At 36.4% G+C, this 18206-nt stretch overlaps 1 protein-coding gene across 14 annotated transcripts in view; it reads left to right on the plus strand.

Annotated features, from left to right (window-relative positions):
• The window catches only part of TMCC1 (transmembrane and coiled-coil domain family 1), a 177099-nt gene that overhangs the window by 60004 nt on the left and 98889 nt on the right, over nt 1–18206 (plus strand). The window contains exon 1 of one of the 14 annotated variants that reach the window (XM_019746865.2): nt 13696–14336. The exons of the other annotated variants lie outside the window; for them this stretch is intronic. Coding sequence (XP_019602424.1) covers nt 14298–14336 — 39 coding nt within the window. The 5' untranslated portion in view covers nt 13696–14297. Of the gene's footprint in view, nt 1–13695; nt 14337–18206 lie in introns of those variants that run through there. 14 annotated transcript variants of the gene reach the window in all.

Here is an 18206-nt window from a genome sequence, read left to right on the forward strand (position 1 = left end):
AGATGAGTCATACTTTGGCGCACCTAGACTAACTTTACTGAGTAGTTATTTTTTACTCTTTTAGTGGGATTTATCTAAAAATGAGGTAAAATAAGAACTAGTTGCCATTGAAACTGGCAAAAAAAAAAATCTTCCTTAAAATGTATTGCAATTCTGATGCTATCTGAAGATAGTGTCAGGTCCCACCGTTTAAGGGCTCAGTCCCATAAGAGTGCCCCTCCCCCCCTTCGGCCAGCGGGACTTCAGCAAGTCCAGGTTGTCACCTGTGCTTCTGACCAACGAACTGGCCGGAGATCAGAGGTCCCCCCACAACCCACTCCTCGGGTTTGATTAATTTGCTAGTGTGGCTCACAGAGCTCCAGAAAATATTTTACTTACTAGATTACAGGTTTATTACAGAAGGATATAACTCAGGAACAGCCAGATGGAAGAGCTACACGGGCAGGTCTGTGGGAAGAGGTGCAAGCTTAACATGCTCTCTCCCAGGACATCCGTGTGTTCACTGACTTGGAAGCTCGCAGAACCCAGTAGTTCAGGGCTTTTTATGGAAGCTTCATTACATGGGCATGATTGAATCATTGGCCTAGGGTGATTTGAACGCAATCTCTAGTCTTTCTGTCCTTTCCTGGGAGTGGGACTAAAAGTTCCAACCCTCAAATCATCTGGTTGGTTCCTCTGGCAACCATCTCCCATTCTTAGGTGACTTAGGGTTTTCAAAAAGTCACCTCATTATTATAAATTCAGGTGTGGTTGAAAGGGGCTTGTTATGAATGAGACACCCATTTCACCTTTATGCTCTGAAGCTGTTTCAGGAACTGAGGGCAAAGACCAAATATTATAACAAAAGATGATCCCATTCCTCTTCCCGTTAGGAAATTCCCAGTCTTAGGACTATTTCATAGGAACCTGGACAGAAGACCAAAATATGTATATATTATAAATCATAATATCACATGTTCAGTGTGAAAAATATCAAAAGCCCTTCTTTTTTGGGTATAATTTGAGTGTTTTAAGTGTATGTTTTTCTGTAGATACTGTCTTTATCTTTCTCCTTAAAGATTTGTACCTTTGTGATTTTTTTTCCCTTCCTATTTGTATTGCTTGTCATTCACTGTCTGTGGCTTCACAATTCAATACAGAATTGTGTATTGTCCTAGTACCATTTTTGAAATCCCAGCTGGAAGCTCTGAAAAACATTCTGACAAAGGAAGACTGAATTGTGACTTAAGGCCAACAATAAGCTACAGGAAGAAAGAAGTTAAGAAATTAATATTATTTCAGATATATGTCTGTATCCTTAGTCCTTCAGAGAATTGTTGAAACCAAGAATTAAAAGTCATCTCTTTTCTTTTCAACACAATTAGAAGTGTAAAACATTCTACTTGCTTGTGATTCTATTATTTTAAATTTTTGTGTGAAATTTTCATAGACTTATTTACCACCTACCATCTTTCAGGTTCTCAGCTCTCACAAACAAGTATTTTCTTCAGCATATCTAACCCAAGGAAAATTTATTTTAATTTTTATGTTTATCACATAGTTTAAAACTTTTTTAAAAAAGCTTAAAGGGTTCTAATAACCTGAACTCTCTGTCTTATTTCCTACTTCCCTCAAGCAACCGTATTTAAACTTTTAACTTTTTATTCTGGAGTTTATCGAAATGTTTTCTAAATAAATCCCTTATGCTATTTTTAATGTTTTAAATATCTATTTATTTCTTACAATGAAGATGATGATTTAGGTGTCTTATCTCTCATGCTCACATCTTACTAAAATTTTAGTTAAATTTCAATAGACTGTTTACAGTATGCTGATGTAGATTCTTTACAAGTTATGATTTATAGTGTATTGTGATTACATTTCCCTTTTTTATACATTTTTTTCCTTTGTGTCTCTGGAGTTAATTGTTTCAATTTTTACTGTTCTTTATAACTACAGTTGAGTCATCTCCAAATTCTGAAAGAACTGTAAATCTTCTCTCAGTACTTTCAAAAACATCATGTACTCGTCTCGGTTTCATTTTTTTCTTAGTGGTGTGTCTTCTGGAACCCTCACTTTTCCTCTGGTCTGAATTGATTGCTCTGCAAGACTATTGCGCACCGTTTGTCTTGGGACTCCTTCATCTGTTAATAAATAACAGATCCCGTTTCCTTGATTTCATGTCATCTTTATTGGTTTATTCCTTTCTTTTCATGAAGCACATTCATTCTCCAGGAGCCTTAACAGTATAGTCTACAGACCCTCCTGCACAACGTAAGAGTTCGTTCTATAGCATTCTTGGAAACAATCCAGTAGGAGGAAAGGATGACACAAAGTGCCAGTGTCCTGCTAAGTAAGGAGGAGAGTTGACGCCCCTATTTAGTATAACCACTAGGTCCTAGAGCTGCATGAGGGTTCCTGGGATGTTTTAGAAGCTACACACTACTGAGGCTGTAGGCTGTCAATTCCGTGGACATACATGATGCCTGTGAATTTGGACACTAGTACACTGAGCACCGGGCTGCCAGGGTATGTACATCTGTGGAGGATTCCAGCAAATACCAGTTTAGCTGGAATAGTATTAGTTTTGTTTACTCTGTCTACAGAGTTACATTTTCATATGTATTTCCTTAGGTTAGTTAATAGTTGAGCTTTAAAATGATAATATGACTTCCCTGTGGTTTAAAACATTGTAGAAATGAAATATATAACAATAGAAAGAGGAAGTGGGGAGGGTTAATGGAGTTCACTTGTTAAGGTCTTGGTTTGTTTGGAATGTGGCTGAGGTAGACTGTAATAAGTTAACGATGTATATTATAATTTGCAGGGTAAGCACCAAAAGAATAACAGAAAAATGTATAACAAACTAATACAAGAGATAAAATGGAATATTAAAAATAGAAAAGAAACAAGAAAAGAATAAAGGAATAAAGAAAACATGGGACAAAAGAAACACATCTTCCAGCACAGCACTCAAGATGAAAGTAAAAACATTGGAAAAGATAATACCATGAAAATACTAACCAAAAGAAAGATGTAAAGCTATGTTAATATCACGATAAGGCAAGAAGTATTACTAAAGATAAAGAATGATATTTCATAATGCTAAATGGTTCTCTAAATAGGAAGGCATGACAATCCTAAATAACCCTCGCTTGTTGCTTGGTTTGCTAACCATTCATATGTGTGGTCTTTGCGTCTTTTCTTTTGACCAGTGTTATCATTTGATGTCATTTTTCACTGCCAGGGATATTTCTGTAGTCTGTGAGGAAAGAGTTGTTCCTTTGTCTCTCTGACTGGGCTAATGTTCATGTTCAACATACTCTGGGCATTGTAAACAATTGCATGGGGTACCACTCGAGAGAACAAAACCCCAGACTTACAATTATTTCATTTAGTGTTGTAGTTATTTTTAATGTAATTATTGTCCTTTTAAAAATGCCAAGTATGAGAAATAAAATTTAGATGAGGACTAAAGTTGATTATATTGTAAAGGATTATTTTTTGACATTGTGTTATTATGAGTAACAAGTTAGTGTGAAGAACAAATCAAAAAGGAGCAGCTAGTTGTTAATTTATAAGGATTCTTGGCACCAAGCCAAATTTTTTTGGTACTAGGTCTTGAAAGCTCTGCAGTGATGTGTCATTGTCAAAACTCTTCATTTCTATCTGGAGAGAATGTTCTATTATTTAGAGAATATTTCATCTTTCTGGAAAAAGGCATCTGTTGGTTGATCTCCATGCCTAAATGCAAGAAAAGGAAAGAGTGAGTTAAGGAAACAAAAGTGCCAAAGCAGGGGGCATACTTGGAAATAGAAATATGGTTAGTTTAATTTTTGTAAAAATTGTGGTAAAATACACATAACATAAAATTTACCGTTTAACCATATTTAAATGTACAAATTTATTGTTAAGTATATTCACTGTTGTGAAACAGATCTCCAGACTTTTTCATCTTGCAGATCTGAAATTCTGTACCCATTAAAAATCTTTCCTTTTCCCCGCTCCCTCCAGCCACTGGTAACCATCATTCTACTTGCTGTTTCCATGAGTTTGACTACCCTAGTTACCTCATATAAGTGGAATCTTACAGTATTTGTCTTTTTTCTGACTGGCATAATGTCCTCAAGATTCGTCCGTTTTGTAGCAAGGATTTCCTTCCTTTTTATGACTGAATAATATTCCCTTGTATGTTTGTATACCACATGTTGTTTATCCATTCATCTATTGATGGATACTGGGTTTGCTTCCACCTATTGTGAATAGTGCTGCTACGAATATGGGTGTGCAAATACCTCTTTGAGACCCTGCTTTCAATTCTTTTGGAAATAAACCTAAAGTGGGATTGCTGGATCATATGGTACTTCTATTTTTAATTTTAAGAAAAACTACCACACCATTTTCCCACAGCATTTGTACCATTTTGCAATCCCATCAACAGTATGCAAGGATTGCAACTTCTCCATATCCCTGCCAACACTTGTTTTCTGCGTTTTTAAAGTAGCCATCCTATTGGGTATGAGGTGATACCGCGTTGTGATTTTCATTTGCATTCCTCTCATGATTAGTGATGTCGAGCATCCTTCCCTATTGTTTGTTGATCATTTATACATCATCTTTGGAGAAATGTCTCTTTGAGTCCTTTGCCCGTTTTAAAAATGGTTGGTTTTTGTTGTTGAATTGTAGTTGCTCCATATATATTTTGGACATTAACCCCTTATCAGATACATGATTTGCAAATATTTTCTTCCATTAGGTTGCCTTGTTGGTCCTTTACCATACTGATCTGTGTAGTAAACTGTGTCCTTTGCCACACTGTTTTGATGACTGTAGCTATGTACTCATAATATATTTTGAAATCAGGAAGTGTGATTCCTCCAACTAGTTCTTTTTCAAAATTGTCTTGGCTACTTGGAGTCCCTTGAGATTCCATATGAATTTCAGGATGAATTTCTATTTTTGCAAAAAGTGCTGTTGGAATTTTAATAGGGAGTTTGTTGAATCTCTGGAATACTTTGAATGGTATGGACATGTTAATATTAAGTCCTCCAACCCATGAACACAGGATATCTTTCCTTTTACTTGTCTGTTCTTTAATTTCTTTCAGCAATGTTTTGTAGTTTTCAGTGTACAAGTATTTCTGCTTGGTTAGGTTTATCCTTAATATTTTATTGTTTTTGATGCTATTTTAAGTGGAATTATTTTCTTAATTTCCTTTTTGGGTAATTCATTGTTTTTAATCCACGCAAGTCTTTTGATTGAGGAATTAAATACATTTATATTTTTTAAAACATTTCTTTTTTAGAGCTATTTCAGGTTTACAGCAAATTTGAGAGGAAGGTACAGAGAATTCCCATATACTACCTGCCCCAACACATGTGTAGCCTCCCCCGTTATCATCATCCCCCACCAGAGTGCTGAATTTGTTTCAGTTGATGAACCTACGATGACACATCATAATCACCCAAAGTCCATTATTTACATTAGTGTTGTACATTCTGTGGGTTTAGACAAATGTATAATGACGTGTCCGCCATTGTAGTATCCTTCAGCGTGTTTCACTGCCCTAAGAATCCTGGATGCTCTGCTTATTCATCCCTCCCCCCTATACCCAGTCCGTGGCAACCACTGATCTTTTTACTGTCTTCATTGTTTTGCCTTTTCCAGAATGTCGTATGGTTAGAATTGTACAGTATTCAGCCTTTTCACATTGGCTTATTTTACTTAATAATGCGCATGTATGGTTCCTCCGTGTGTCTTCATAGCGTGATAGCTCATTTCATTTTAACGCTGAATAATATTTTATTGTTTGGATATCCACATTTTATCCATTATCCAAATGCTGTTCACTTACTGAACAACATTTTGGTTGCTTCCAAATTTTGGCAATTATGAATAAAGCTGTTGGATGCATCTGTATTCAGGTTTTTTTGTTAATTATTTCTGTATATCTTATAGCTTTTTTTGTTCCTCCTTTTTTTTCTCTCACTGCTTTCCTTTGTGTTTTCTTGATATTTTGGTAGTGCTATGTTTTGAAATACTTTTTACTTCCTTTACTGTATGAGGTTGGACAATTCAGTTTGCGAACTTGTTGCAATGCTGTTGCTAACCCTTTTTTTGATATCAGAGGGATTATTCATTATGAATTTGTACCAACTGGACAAACAGTTAGCCAAGTTTTATTATTTGGAAGTGCTGAAAAGGCTGTGTGAAAAAGTTAGACCTGAATTTTTTGGCAACAATTCATGGCTCTTGCATCATGACTATACACCAGCTCACACGGCACTGCCTGTGAGGGAGCTTTTAGCCAGTAAACAAATAACTGTGTTGGAACACCTTTCCTGCCCTCCTTATCTGGACCCAATGACTTCTTTCTTTACCCAAAAATAAAGGAAATATTGAAAAGAAGACATTTTGATGACATTCAGGACATCAAGGGTAATATGATGACAGCTCTGATGGCCATTCCAGAAAAAGAGTTCCAAAATTGCTTTGAAGGGTGGTCTCGGCACTGGCGTCGGTGCATAGCTTCCCAAGGGGAGTACTTGGACGGTGACCGTAGTGACATTCAGCAATGAGGTATGAGCACTTTTTGTAGGTCGAGTTCGCGAACTTAATTGTGTGACCTCATATAGTCTGTACTCTCTTTGTGGTTACTTCCCTGTCCACACTGGCCTCCCCCACTGCTGCAGCATGAGTGGGTGCACCAAAGTCACACAGTTTCCTGCTCCTTTCCCTGGAATGCGGTCTTGAGTTTACAGTGTCCCAGGTGCTGTAGCTTCTCAACTGTTCTGAGTTTTCACAGTGGTATTCTGGTCTAGATATTGTTGTTCACTCTGTCAACGTGGGAGAAGAATGGCCTGTATTTTCCTAATCTGCCATTTTACTGATGTCACTCTCCCTAGTATCCTTTCATAAGATGTAGGTAAAAGGGAATCATAGATGTAATACTGTTTTTAAATTTTTTTTAAAAAAGATTTTATTGGGGAAGGGGAACAGGACTTTATTGGGGAACAGTGTGTACCTCCAGGCCTTTTTTCCAAGTCAAGTTGTTGTCCTTTCAATCTTAGTTGTGGATGGTGCTGTTCAGCTTCAAGTTGTTGCCCTTTCAGTCTTGGTTGTGGAAGGTACAGCTCAGCTCCAGGTCCAGTTGCCGTTTTTAGTTGCAGGGGCGCTGCCCACCATCCCTTGTGGGACTCGAGGAATTGAACTGGCAACCTTGTGGTTGAGAGCCCACTGGCTCATGTGGGAATTGAACCGGCAGCCTTCGGAATTAGGAGCATGGAGCTCTAACCGCCTGAGCCACCGGGCCAGCCCTAGGTGTAATATTTTGAACTTCAGTGAGACATTTAGTTTTGTTCTTTGGTGAGGTTCATGTCTACAGAGAAAATGAAATCTAAAGTTGTGATAGCCCAATGTTAGAGTTTACGTAATATTTTATATTGGAATAAATAAATAAGGTAATAGAATAGTTACATATCAATCCTATCAGGTGAGACCATGTTTTCTTTTAAGGTTTTCGGGCATTTCTCAAATATTTATTAAATGTCTACTATGTGTAAGGTACTAGGCAATTGGGATACACAAAGTATAAGATGTAATCCTCCAAGGTACTCATTTATAATTTGATCAAAGACAACCTTAATGCATAAAAAACTGAAAAACAGTACAGGACCTAATAGCAAATGCAGAAGTATAAGACCTATCAGTATGAGTTAAACAGAAATAGAAATGACAGTGAACTGAAGTGGACGAGGCGGGCTTCTAAAATAAGTGAATTTGGGCTAGACCTTGAGTGGGCAGTAGGATCATATCTTAGTATCCTGAAAAAAAAAAATCACACATCCCAAAGTAGACATGTACAGATAGTATTGTTTGTACTAGCAAATATGTAGAAATAATCTTAATAGTCAGTAAGAAAATGGCAAAATCTGTTCTACCTATACCGTGGAATACTGTGCAACAATTAAATAGTGGAGATCCATATGTACTGACAAAATTTTCTAAACAAATTGTTGAAATTTTTAAAAAAGGGTATCTTAGTTTATTTGGGCTTCTACAACAAAATACCATAGCCTGGGTAGTTTATAAAGAGCAGAATTTATTTCTCACAGCTCTGGAGGCTGGAAGTCTGAGATCAGGGTGCCAGCGTGGTTGGGTGAGGGCTCTCCTTGGGGCTGGCTGTAGAGTTCTCCTTGTATCCTCACATGGAAAGAGATAGGGGGTTCTGTGGGTTCTCTTTAACCAAGAGCACTAATCCCATCACAGTGGGCTTTAGGATTTCAACATACAAATTTTGGGAGGACACAAACATTCAAACCATAACAAAAGTTTTAAATAATTTGTATATGAGTTGGGTTAGAAAGCAAAGCAAGCTAGCCTACAGATAATACTGCATACTTTTATAAGTAAATAATACATAAATCCTTGGTAAAGGAAGGATAAACTGGTAACAGGTGGTTACAGTAATTAAGCAGTCATAAATTACTTATATAATTAAAAATAAAAATCTCAAATGAAAATTTATCAAAACACTTGTAGTGGTTACTTCTGTATGGTGATGTTATTAACAAATTTTCTTATTTATATTTTACTGTATTTTCTAAGTTTTTATAGGAAATATTTTATTGGAAAATGTTAAGTTATAAGGAGTCATTTATAAATGGGAGATAAATAACTGACAAATAGTAAAATTAATTCCTTCAAAATGACATAGAAGAACAGGTAGAATTTAATTAGGTGGAAAGATCAAGGCGTTTTGGGGGATGGGAGATGGTTGAGGGAGAGAGAAGGAAATCCAAAATGTCTTAGGAACTTAAAGTTGTATAGAGCCATCAAGCCACTGCCTTATATTTTAAGTGATTCATTCAATAACGATTTAAGGGCCTCGTAAGTAGGTGCCAGAATACCACTATGGGCATATTAGGTCCCCGTCCTTAAGGAACGTATGTTTTGATGAGGGGGACGCAGACAAGGAAAAGCAATCCAGTACGGTAAGGAAGAGTCAGTTGGTACAGTGGAGAAAGGAATTGGTGAGGGTTGATAGAGAAGGTTTTCCTGAAGGAACAGAAGTCTAAGCTGAGATTTGGAGTTAAGTTGAAAGTAGTGTAAGAGGGAAAGCAGGGACCAGCACATGAAACACCTTGTCAATTATTTTAAGGACTTGATTTTCTAGTGTTTAAATATTTTGTATATTACATTAGTTGTTAGGCACTTAGTAGGCATGAAATAAACTCTGTCCCCATCTCTCTTCTCCCTTTTCTTCTCTCCCATGTATGTATTCACTGCAGGTGATGGATGGCATGCGTTTTTTTGGAGGAAATTAATTCAAACCCTAAAACATTGCTGGTATAAAAGGAGGCAACCTTAATTTAGCATATTTCAAAGAGTCATGTCCAGTTTACCAAAATAAAAATGTTATTTGACATAATTGGCTGCTGTTTAAATCAGCCATCACGATGAGTTAGTTATGGAATTGAATACGATCAAGTATTCAAATTATTTGATCATCAACAACTGTGAACTTCTTACTACTTAATAAATTATACTACTTTCAGGGTTATTTGTATTGACAGTGGCTTGGAGTTTTGTAAATAACTACACAAGTTACTTCATCTTAGGTAGATAAAATGTGGTATCTGTTGTGGGATTCCCAAAAGAAATTTGTTTCTGCAAGACAGAAATCTCATATCATTTAAGGGGCCTGAATTGCCACAGGGAATCCTGAAACTGGCAGCACTATTTACGAAACTTTTTGAAAATAGATTTCCTCCCTCTTTGTTTTGAAGGTAGACAAGAATGAAAAAAGAATCATAACTTCTGTAAAGAGAGAATTTATCACATTATTATTTATAAATGATGGGCTATTCCAATTTGGGCAGTTTAAAGAAAAATAGTTAACAAACAGGTGAAATTTAGAAAGGAGGAATGAATGAATTTTGTTACAATCTACATTCCCATTCCACAAGCAAAATAATATTCTGAACACTCCAGGCTTGTAAGATGTTGCCTTATAACATGCGTTAGCGTGGGAAAACAATTTTACTTACCACTTGATTCACACCTCTGTGTCTTTAATTTGTGTTTTTTTCCACTGCATGGAATGCCTTTCCCCTTTTTTTGTTCATTTGCAGTATTCCTATTCGACTTTAAAGACTCCAATTGTAAGACTTTTCTTCTACCCCAGAAAGTTCATCACTCCCTCCTTTGTGCCGCTGCTGTCCCCGCTATGATAGCACTTGCCACATTATATTATCACTGCTATTATAGCATTTGCCACATTTATGACAATTGTTTTAAGTTTTCTATTTCCTTACTAGATTGTGATGTCCTTACATAAGGGAAATGTATCATTCCATGTCAAGTGTCTGGTGTCATAAATGCTTGTTTAGCATGAATGAAAAGGGGCTTTCTGAAATGACATGGTATTGCATAATGAAAGCCTATTAAAGGTTAAAGGCTTGTAGTTTTGTGGATTGGTAGCTGGCACTGCGCAGTTATTTCTGGGTTATCACAGAAAGCTGGTTAAAACACACAGTGGTGTTTGAATAATAAGATTTATTTAATATAACTCTTAGAAGACTGGATATCACAGAGATAAAGGAGGAACTGTAAACATATTACTACTTCAGATGTGCCAGGCTGTAGGAAACTCACTCATAACTTAAAGTATAAAAGTTCATGTTTTTAAAATGGGATAATTACTCAGCTTACAGAAAAAATTGCTACCTGAGTATCTTAAGTAGTGTTCTTTTTTAGAGCATTTTAGATTATGAAAAATAGGAAGAAGCATGATGTAATAGAAAGAAAAAGCAATGTAGTGAAATCTGGGTATTTGGGGTTCTAGTCCTGACTCTAATACCAACTCTGTGATTTGGAGCAAGTTTGAAAACCTCTTTGAACTTTATTTTCTTCTCTGTAAAAATGTAGTTTGTGGTACATGATATTCAATAATATAAAACTTTAATATCAACTTATTTTAAAAATGTGTTTATAGAGAATTTTAAGAATGAAGCTGGTGCAAAGGGAGTTTTGAATATAGAAACCATCTAAATTGGGATGATTGTTTAAATTTTATAAGTATTCATCTAAGGTATTTGTGGTATATTTTTTTAGTGACAAAACAAACCAGAAAACAGATCAGAGTTTTGTAAAACAAACAAACATGTATATGTTTATACATGTTCAGGAAAACATACAGTAAGATAAAATATTACTGTTATCTCTAGTGTGGGGTTATATATGATGGGTAAAACAAAGAGAATAAAATAACATTTTCTTTTTTTTCCCCTACATGATGAAGAAAAACTTAAAAGACCATTTCATAAAGGCCCTTTGTGGCTTTGGAAATAGATTATTATTTTACATACAAGTAAAGAAAATGTGTTGGGGAATGGGGCCAACATGTCAAAGACAGGATTTTTTTTCTGATTCCCAGTTTTACTAAGAACTGTTAACCTATGGTGGAAACAAGACAAGACCGCTTAGTGATTGATGTTCAGCTCTTAGTTATAATAGGGGCACAGTTCTTAATGTGGGGTCTACGGATGAGCTTTAGGGGAATCCATGAATGGTCTGAAATTGTATAAAAAATACTGTGTATGTCTGTTCATTTCATGTATGTCACTCCAGTGACTGAGTCCATAGCTTTTAACAGATTCACGAAGAGTGCAAGAAAGGATTGAGAATTCCCTGGACAGTTTTTGTTTGTCTCCACATAGAGTATAAGATGTGGATTTTCAGTCACAGACTACTGAAAATGACATTGTTTATTTGGGTCCTAGAGTAATAAGGGAATGATTATAGAGCTGTTAATTTTTCTCTAGTTATGCGTTTCTATCTTTTCTGCTATTCTTTTGTAACCTTTGATTTTGATCTCCTATTTTCATCCAAAAATCTGTCAGACTCCTCAAAACAGAGTAAAGTGGATCATTTCAGTTTTTTAGTTTTTTATCAAGGAATGAATTTCAATCATGCACTCAGATGATTTTTAACAAGTTTTGTATCATTTAAACAATTAGAGTTTTATTTTTATTTTAATAGACAAAAATGAGTTCCATCCTTTTAAGTTCCATCCTTTTGATGACACTGTCCTTTTAATCCATGTCTTTTTTTATGAATATCTGGAACTTTGAAGATTTATGATTGATATTTAATGTGTACCCTGGTCTGTAGACGTGACATTTTTTTCTAATTCCTTTTATCATCCTCTCCTTTTTTGGGGGGTGATGTGGGATTAGAAGTAATTTTACAACAATGATCTGGGATTCTTGTTGCTTATATCAGAAATACCTCATGTTTATATTTAAAGACAGTATGTCTTTCTATAAGGAATTTCATTATTTCCACTGACATGTTGTCATTAATTCTTCCTGTATTCTCAGGAAAAGTTTTCTGAGTACTTGGTTTCATTCTGTGTAGGAGAAAACTGGAGGTATTGGTACTCTTACCATTTAAAAAACAAAGAAAGCACAGAATTCAGGTTCTCAGTCAACCTACTTTTCACCTGGAATTAAGTTTCGATCAGTTAATTTAAATATTAGGTTACATTGCATAGTCTGAACCTAGATTGAAGGAGTCTTCACTTTCAGTCATAGTTGTTGATCTAAAAGTTTTTTTAGCTTAAGAATTTCACAAAGAGTTCGATTAAATATGTTCAATCATTTTTCATTTAAGGTTTTTGGAATAAAAATTTTATATGTACATTTTGGTTAGAGTAATTTTTTACCTTGGCATTTTGTTGTTTATTTGAATTTGGTATATCTTTTCTACTCTTCCCTAAGGTAGTGTGAAGTGTGTGTGTGTGTGTGTGTGTGTGTCATTTTAAGTGAATTGTTAAAAATTGTACATCATATTTGGTGATAATTGAAAACCAGTAATATGTGATATTAGCATAGTTGAGAATAACCGTTGCATAAAGACCTATTTTTTTCTTTTTAAATTCCCTTTTCACTTTTCTTGCCTGGTAAAAAGAATTAGTAACACTATATGGTTCACTCATATTATGAGAGAAGATTCCTGCTTTACTTATCTGAACAGTTGGGCTATTAATACAGATTTCAGAGGGTTACTTGAGAAATCACTGGGATAATAGATGTGAAATGCTTAACACAGAGACTGCACATAGTAGGATCATCCCACCAAAGGCTGTATGCAGCGTAAAACGTGTAACCGTGCTTACATGGAATTGAGAATCACTGGAGCAGGGAAAGATTAATAAATGCCAACAAGTTCTGCCCTGGTCAGTTATTAAACTCATTCAGAAGTAGTGGACAATTCAGAGAGGAGCATGTAGAGTAGCAAGTTTCATTAAATGAAGCTTTGTCCTTATATTGGTTGTCTGGAAACAGAATCAAATAGATAGGAAGAAACTGGCAAATGATAGCAAAGTATTTTTTATCTTTGGAATTGCCCTCGTATTGCCATTTTTCATAACCTCTTTACCTGCATTAATTTACTCTAAGTTGTTCCTTTTGTTTTGTGTGTAGATTTTTAAAAATTACATTGTTCTAATGAGTGAGGGCGATCACCCCAGGAGGCAGCTTTAATTTGTCGAACTTCCTAACGAAGTTGAAGTCACCCTCAGAGCTCGCCTCTGCACCTGACATTCCTTCCCAGGGCGGGACCCCACCCTGTGAATAAGAGGAAAGGCTTGGCCAATGACGGGAGACAAAGCCGGACAGCTGCCGAGCTCGGTTGGGAGGAGTTTTTCCTTCTCTGAGCGGAGCTGGTACAGTCGGGGGCTTTTTGCCACGTCTCTTTATTCCCACCATCTCCCCCAGTGTGTTACCTGAGGTGGAGGTTGAGAAGGGGTGTTACAATTTGCAGGGGACCCTCTTCCCTGGGAGGAATTGTTGCGAGTGTCAGTTTTCTACCGGAGGCAGCAGCTTTCTGACCCCGGCGCGCCACCTCTCCTCCCACACAGACCAGAACATCAGGTTTGTCGTCCCAGAGTCTCAGGTGGCACCACCGCGGCATCCTGGGCTCATGGTGTGGTGGGAAGGGAAGGGGTGGTCCTTCTGTCTGGACCCCTCACGGCTGACTCACAGGAAGTGCTAGCAGCGCTTGGCACTGGGCGAAGCCGCTCCAGGATTCAGCCCCTCCCAGCCGCGGTCCACCCGCCCGCTCCAGCTTAGGCTTTGCAGTAGCTCCCGATAGAACAATGAAGTGGTTCCAAGTTGGCTAAGACTCCCCGGGAAATTCTTTGGACTTCTGTGACAGTCTTCAAAATGTTTTGCCACCGACTTTTCCAAGAGGCTGTTTTTTAAAAACCCTGCCCCTTCGTGGATTGCTTTGTCTGAAGATTACTCAGGGTGACCATGGTCCAGCGCTTTAGCCTGAGGAGGCAGCTATCCAAGGTGGGTAGCGTTGAGTAGCCCTGTGTGTGTGTTTAGGGAAAACTCTCCCTCGCCTTGGCATGGCTTCCTTTTTCTCTAGCACTGTTCTGTCAAGCCTGCCTTCCTCTAGCGCTAAGGAGGGGTTGGGGGAGGAAGCGCTGCCTTTTGTTCTTTTCTCTGACAGACACAAAGGTTTAAGGCTGACTGCCCTGGCAACCCCAGATTTTGTTCCCTTAAAACTAGAGCTGTCATCTGTGAATATGGAGAAAGTTGTAGTTTGCTTCTCAGATACAATTTCCAGAGGGTGTGCATGAAAGAGAGAATAGTGGGTAAAAAGTGCATATTTAATTAGCAGTTAATCTAGCAGCTTGTTGACCAAGATGAGAAAACCTTGTTGGTCTGTGGAATCAGTGCTTTCATACAAAATTTAGTATTAAACTGGAGAAAACTACCATAAAATAGTTCAATCAGCAAGACCCGCATGAAAATGTTAAAATGAGCGATCGTGTTAAGAAACTCGCATACTTAATGAAGGAGTGTGTAGAAAGCAGTAACCAGAGGCTCAAATAAATTTTTACAGAGTTCTGTTTGATAAACAGGTTTCCTGTGTATAGCTTTGGTGGGAAAGTTCTTTTAATCTAAGAAAATCATACATAAATTTCTTAAAAAAGAGCAAAGCCCCTTTTGAACAGGGGCTGCTGATTTTATGAATCAGTCCTGGCAGTGGCCAGCTTTCTCTTGACCACCCGGTCTTTGAGCTCTCTTTTTAGCAAGTGCAGAAACTAGTTTGGAAAGAGGTGTGCTGAGAATTGAGCTTGATTTCAAAAACCAGTTTGTTCTTTGAAAGCTCTTTTAAAAATATAGCAGTTGGTGGTTAAATTGTGTCACAGTTCATTCCCTGCAGACAGTAGCTTAAACAAATAGTAAATCAGTAGGCATTCTTCATTTCCTTGATTGTTAGAATTGTTAAATCTTAAAATGTGTTATTATCAGAAGGCCTTTATTTAGTTCCTCATAGGTGACCTCAGTGTAGAAAGTGTGTATTCAAGCAAAAATGAACAAAGCTCTTGCCTCCATCTCCATGTCAAATTTCATCTTTTATCTTGGGTCTCCAAGCTTAACAGGAACTTCTTAGGTGTATTCAAATAAAGCTCCCTTGCTTTCCTTCCTTTTCCAGGTGGGGAGGGAAGGTGATAGGAAGCCCCCAAATTTCTCCTAAACAATAAAAAATCATTTTTGTTTCTACTTCAACAACCTCTAGTTCATGTATTTTTAAATATGTAGTACATTTCAAAAGCAGAAGATGTGTGGCTTGTTAGGGCAGTGACATTTCTACACAAGATTATCTAAAACAGTTGAGAGCCAGGTGATAATTTTCTAAATAGAAAAGAACTGCATTCTAGGTATTTTGCTACCAATATTTCTCTCCCAATTATTTTTTTAACTTAAACTACTCTTCGCTACATGTATGACTTAAACTACATACATGCTTAGAAAGGCACATACATAGAAAAGGCACTTTGGGGGGACTTAGAAGCACATCTTCTCTATAACATAAAGAAATAAAAGGAACATTATAAAAACACTCAAAGACGTAACCTCTTTTAATTTCTAATGTCCTTCCTTCATTTTAACGTGGTTTCTGGGTACTATACGAGATGGTCAGGATCTAATCTAAGGAAATTTGTTTTCTATCAAATGCCCTTAATTTAGTATCTGTTTCAGTAATGAATTGAAAAAATAATATTCTTAATTGTTTCAGTCGGTATGGCCCTAAATATGGAGAAGCTGAATAGTTATGTCCGTAAGTTTTTTTTTTTTAATTGCATTGAATGCACGGTCTCTATTCTGTTCTTTTCAGCTAAATCCATGTTAACCTGAGAACAGAGGACCTGTGTCGTACCCTAATGTATGGTATTTCTGACACACGTTGAACACTTCAAGTGAAATGGGTATTTTGTAGGTCAAGAACAGTTGAGCAATGGCAGTTTTAAGTATTTAGTAACAAGTATTTTTGCAAATAAATAATCTTCCACAAGAGTGAGCTTGAGATCTCGTATTTCAAACAATTGCCTATTTTGACAAAAAGAAGTACTCGTGATCATCTTTAAATTCTGTTGGAAATTTTCTGAAACTATTTATAAGCGTTTCCAGTGATTTTAGACCTAGTATCTAATTTAGATGCTTTTTATCCTGAGTTTGATACAGTCATGTTTCCTTGCACTGGATATTTTCCTTAGAATATTCAAATGATTCTTCTAGGCTAATGGATGTTCACATTTGAACTAAGTGAAAAGGAGGAAGAAAATTAAGAAATAGATGAAGTAAAAATTTTCATTTTTTTAGAGAGAAACGCTTATTCTCTTTGACAAGATCCTAGTTACCTGACTCCCAGAGAAGTTCTCTGTTTTCCTTGCCATTTTAGATTATTTACTTCCTATATTTTCTCACGTGACTTCAGAAATATTAACTAAGGAAAGCTTTTTTTCCCTGCCCTAACTAAGTGCTCTGCATGAGCCAGCCAAAATAGTCTGAAACCTGACAATGTGGACATTTCATTTAATTTTCTTAATGATCCTTTAAGTTAGGTGGTATTGGCTTCATTTTGTCATTAAAGAAACTGGTTCAGAGGAGTTAAGTCTTTTGCCCAAGATCAGCAGGAGACTGATCTTTGGACCAAGAGTCAGGTCCAAACTTAGGTCTAACTCTAAATCCATTTTGTGTCCCCACACCAACTGCCTCTATAAACTTTTGATGTGTCAGTCATTCTACTATCATGGTCTCTGATATTGCTCCATATGTTTATCCATGCTTATAGAAAACAGTATAGTAAATAACTTTGGTAACTTCCTTTGAACAGCCCTTTACCAGAGAGCTGAAATTAGTATCTAATAGAGTTTAAATTTATCAGTAAAATTTAATGTTTCCCACAGTTAAAGTTGTTTTCTTTGGCCAGAGAATCATCAGTTGGAATAAGATGACTGATTTAATAAAGCCATATTACATTTAGTTGAAGATTAACTGCATGCATTTATATGAAACTTGAAACTGTACTGCCTTTTAAAATTTTTCTGTTAGGAGAAAAATTTATTCTTGAGTTTCTATAATAATTTTTAAGGGATGGAATACAATGAGTTAGACATTCAGAAAGTCTTGTCTTGACTCACTCCAGCTCTACCCGCACCACACACATTTTTTAAATGGGTAATAGGAAGTCCGTTTTTTCCTTCTTTTCCAGGAACTTTAGTTTTTTAGAAGGTATGATTAAAAACTGAGGAGTCTTTGAAAAATGGTTTTAAGATTGATTATTTCATTAAAATATTATACCCTTTTATTTTACTTTTGAATGGTAATCATTTCCATTGTTCAAAAATTAAAAATTACCGAACTGAAATCTTGCTTCCAACCATGTGTTTTCAGTTAGTTCATATCCTTCCCTCCGTAGGTAACCAGTTTCTTGTTTATCCTTCCATTGTTGGTTTACATATGTGTAAGAAAATGTGAACATATATTTTGACCTTTTTGAAACGAAAGATAAGTGCTATACAGGTTGCTCTCAGGAAATAGCTTGAACTTTAATTTTCCAGGTAGGAATCTGAATAGTATCTCAGTTTGGGGTTCACATTTTCATGGGAGGCTTACTTTCTTTAGGATAGCCACACAGAATCCAGTTTCTATAAAAGATAATTAACAGCAAATCAATGATGACTTGATTCTTTTTCAGTCATCCACATTTTCTTTCCTACTCAGTTTTGCTATATTAAAATGTTTCATATGGTGGAAAAAAATAATAGAAGATAAAAATCATGCCCATATGTCCTGGGTTGGCCTGTGAAGAGATTAATGTCTAAAAAATAGGAGTTGTGGTTTTTTTCCCCCAGTTCTGTTTAT

This window comes from Rhinolophus sinicus, linkage group LG10, assembly GCF_036562045.2.
Source record: "Rhinolophus sinicus isolate RSC01 linkage group LG10, ASM3656204v1, whole genome shotgun sequence".
NCBI lineage: Eukaryota > Metazoa > Chordata > Mammalia > Chiroptera > Rhinolophidae > Rhinolophus > Rhinolophus sinicus.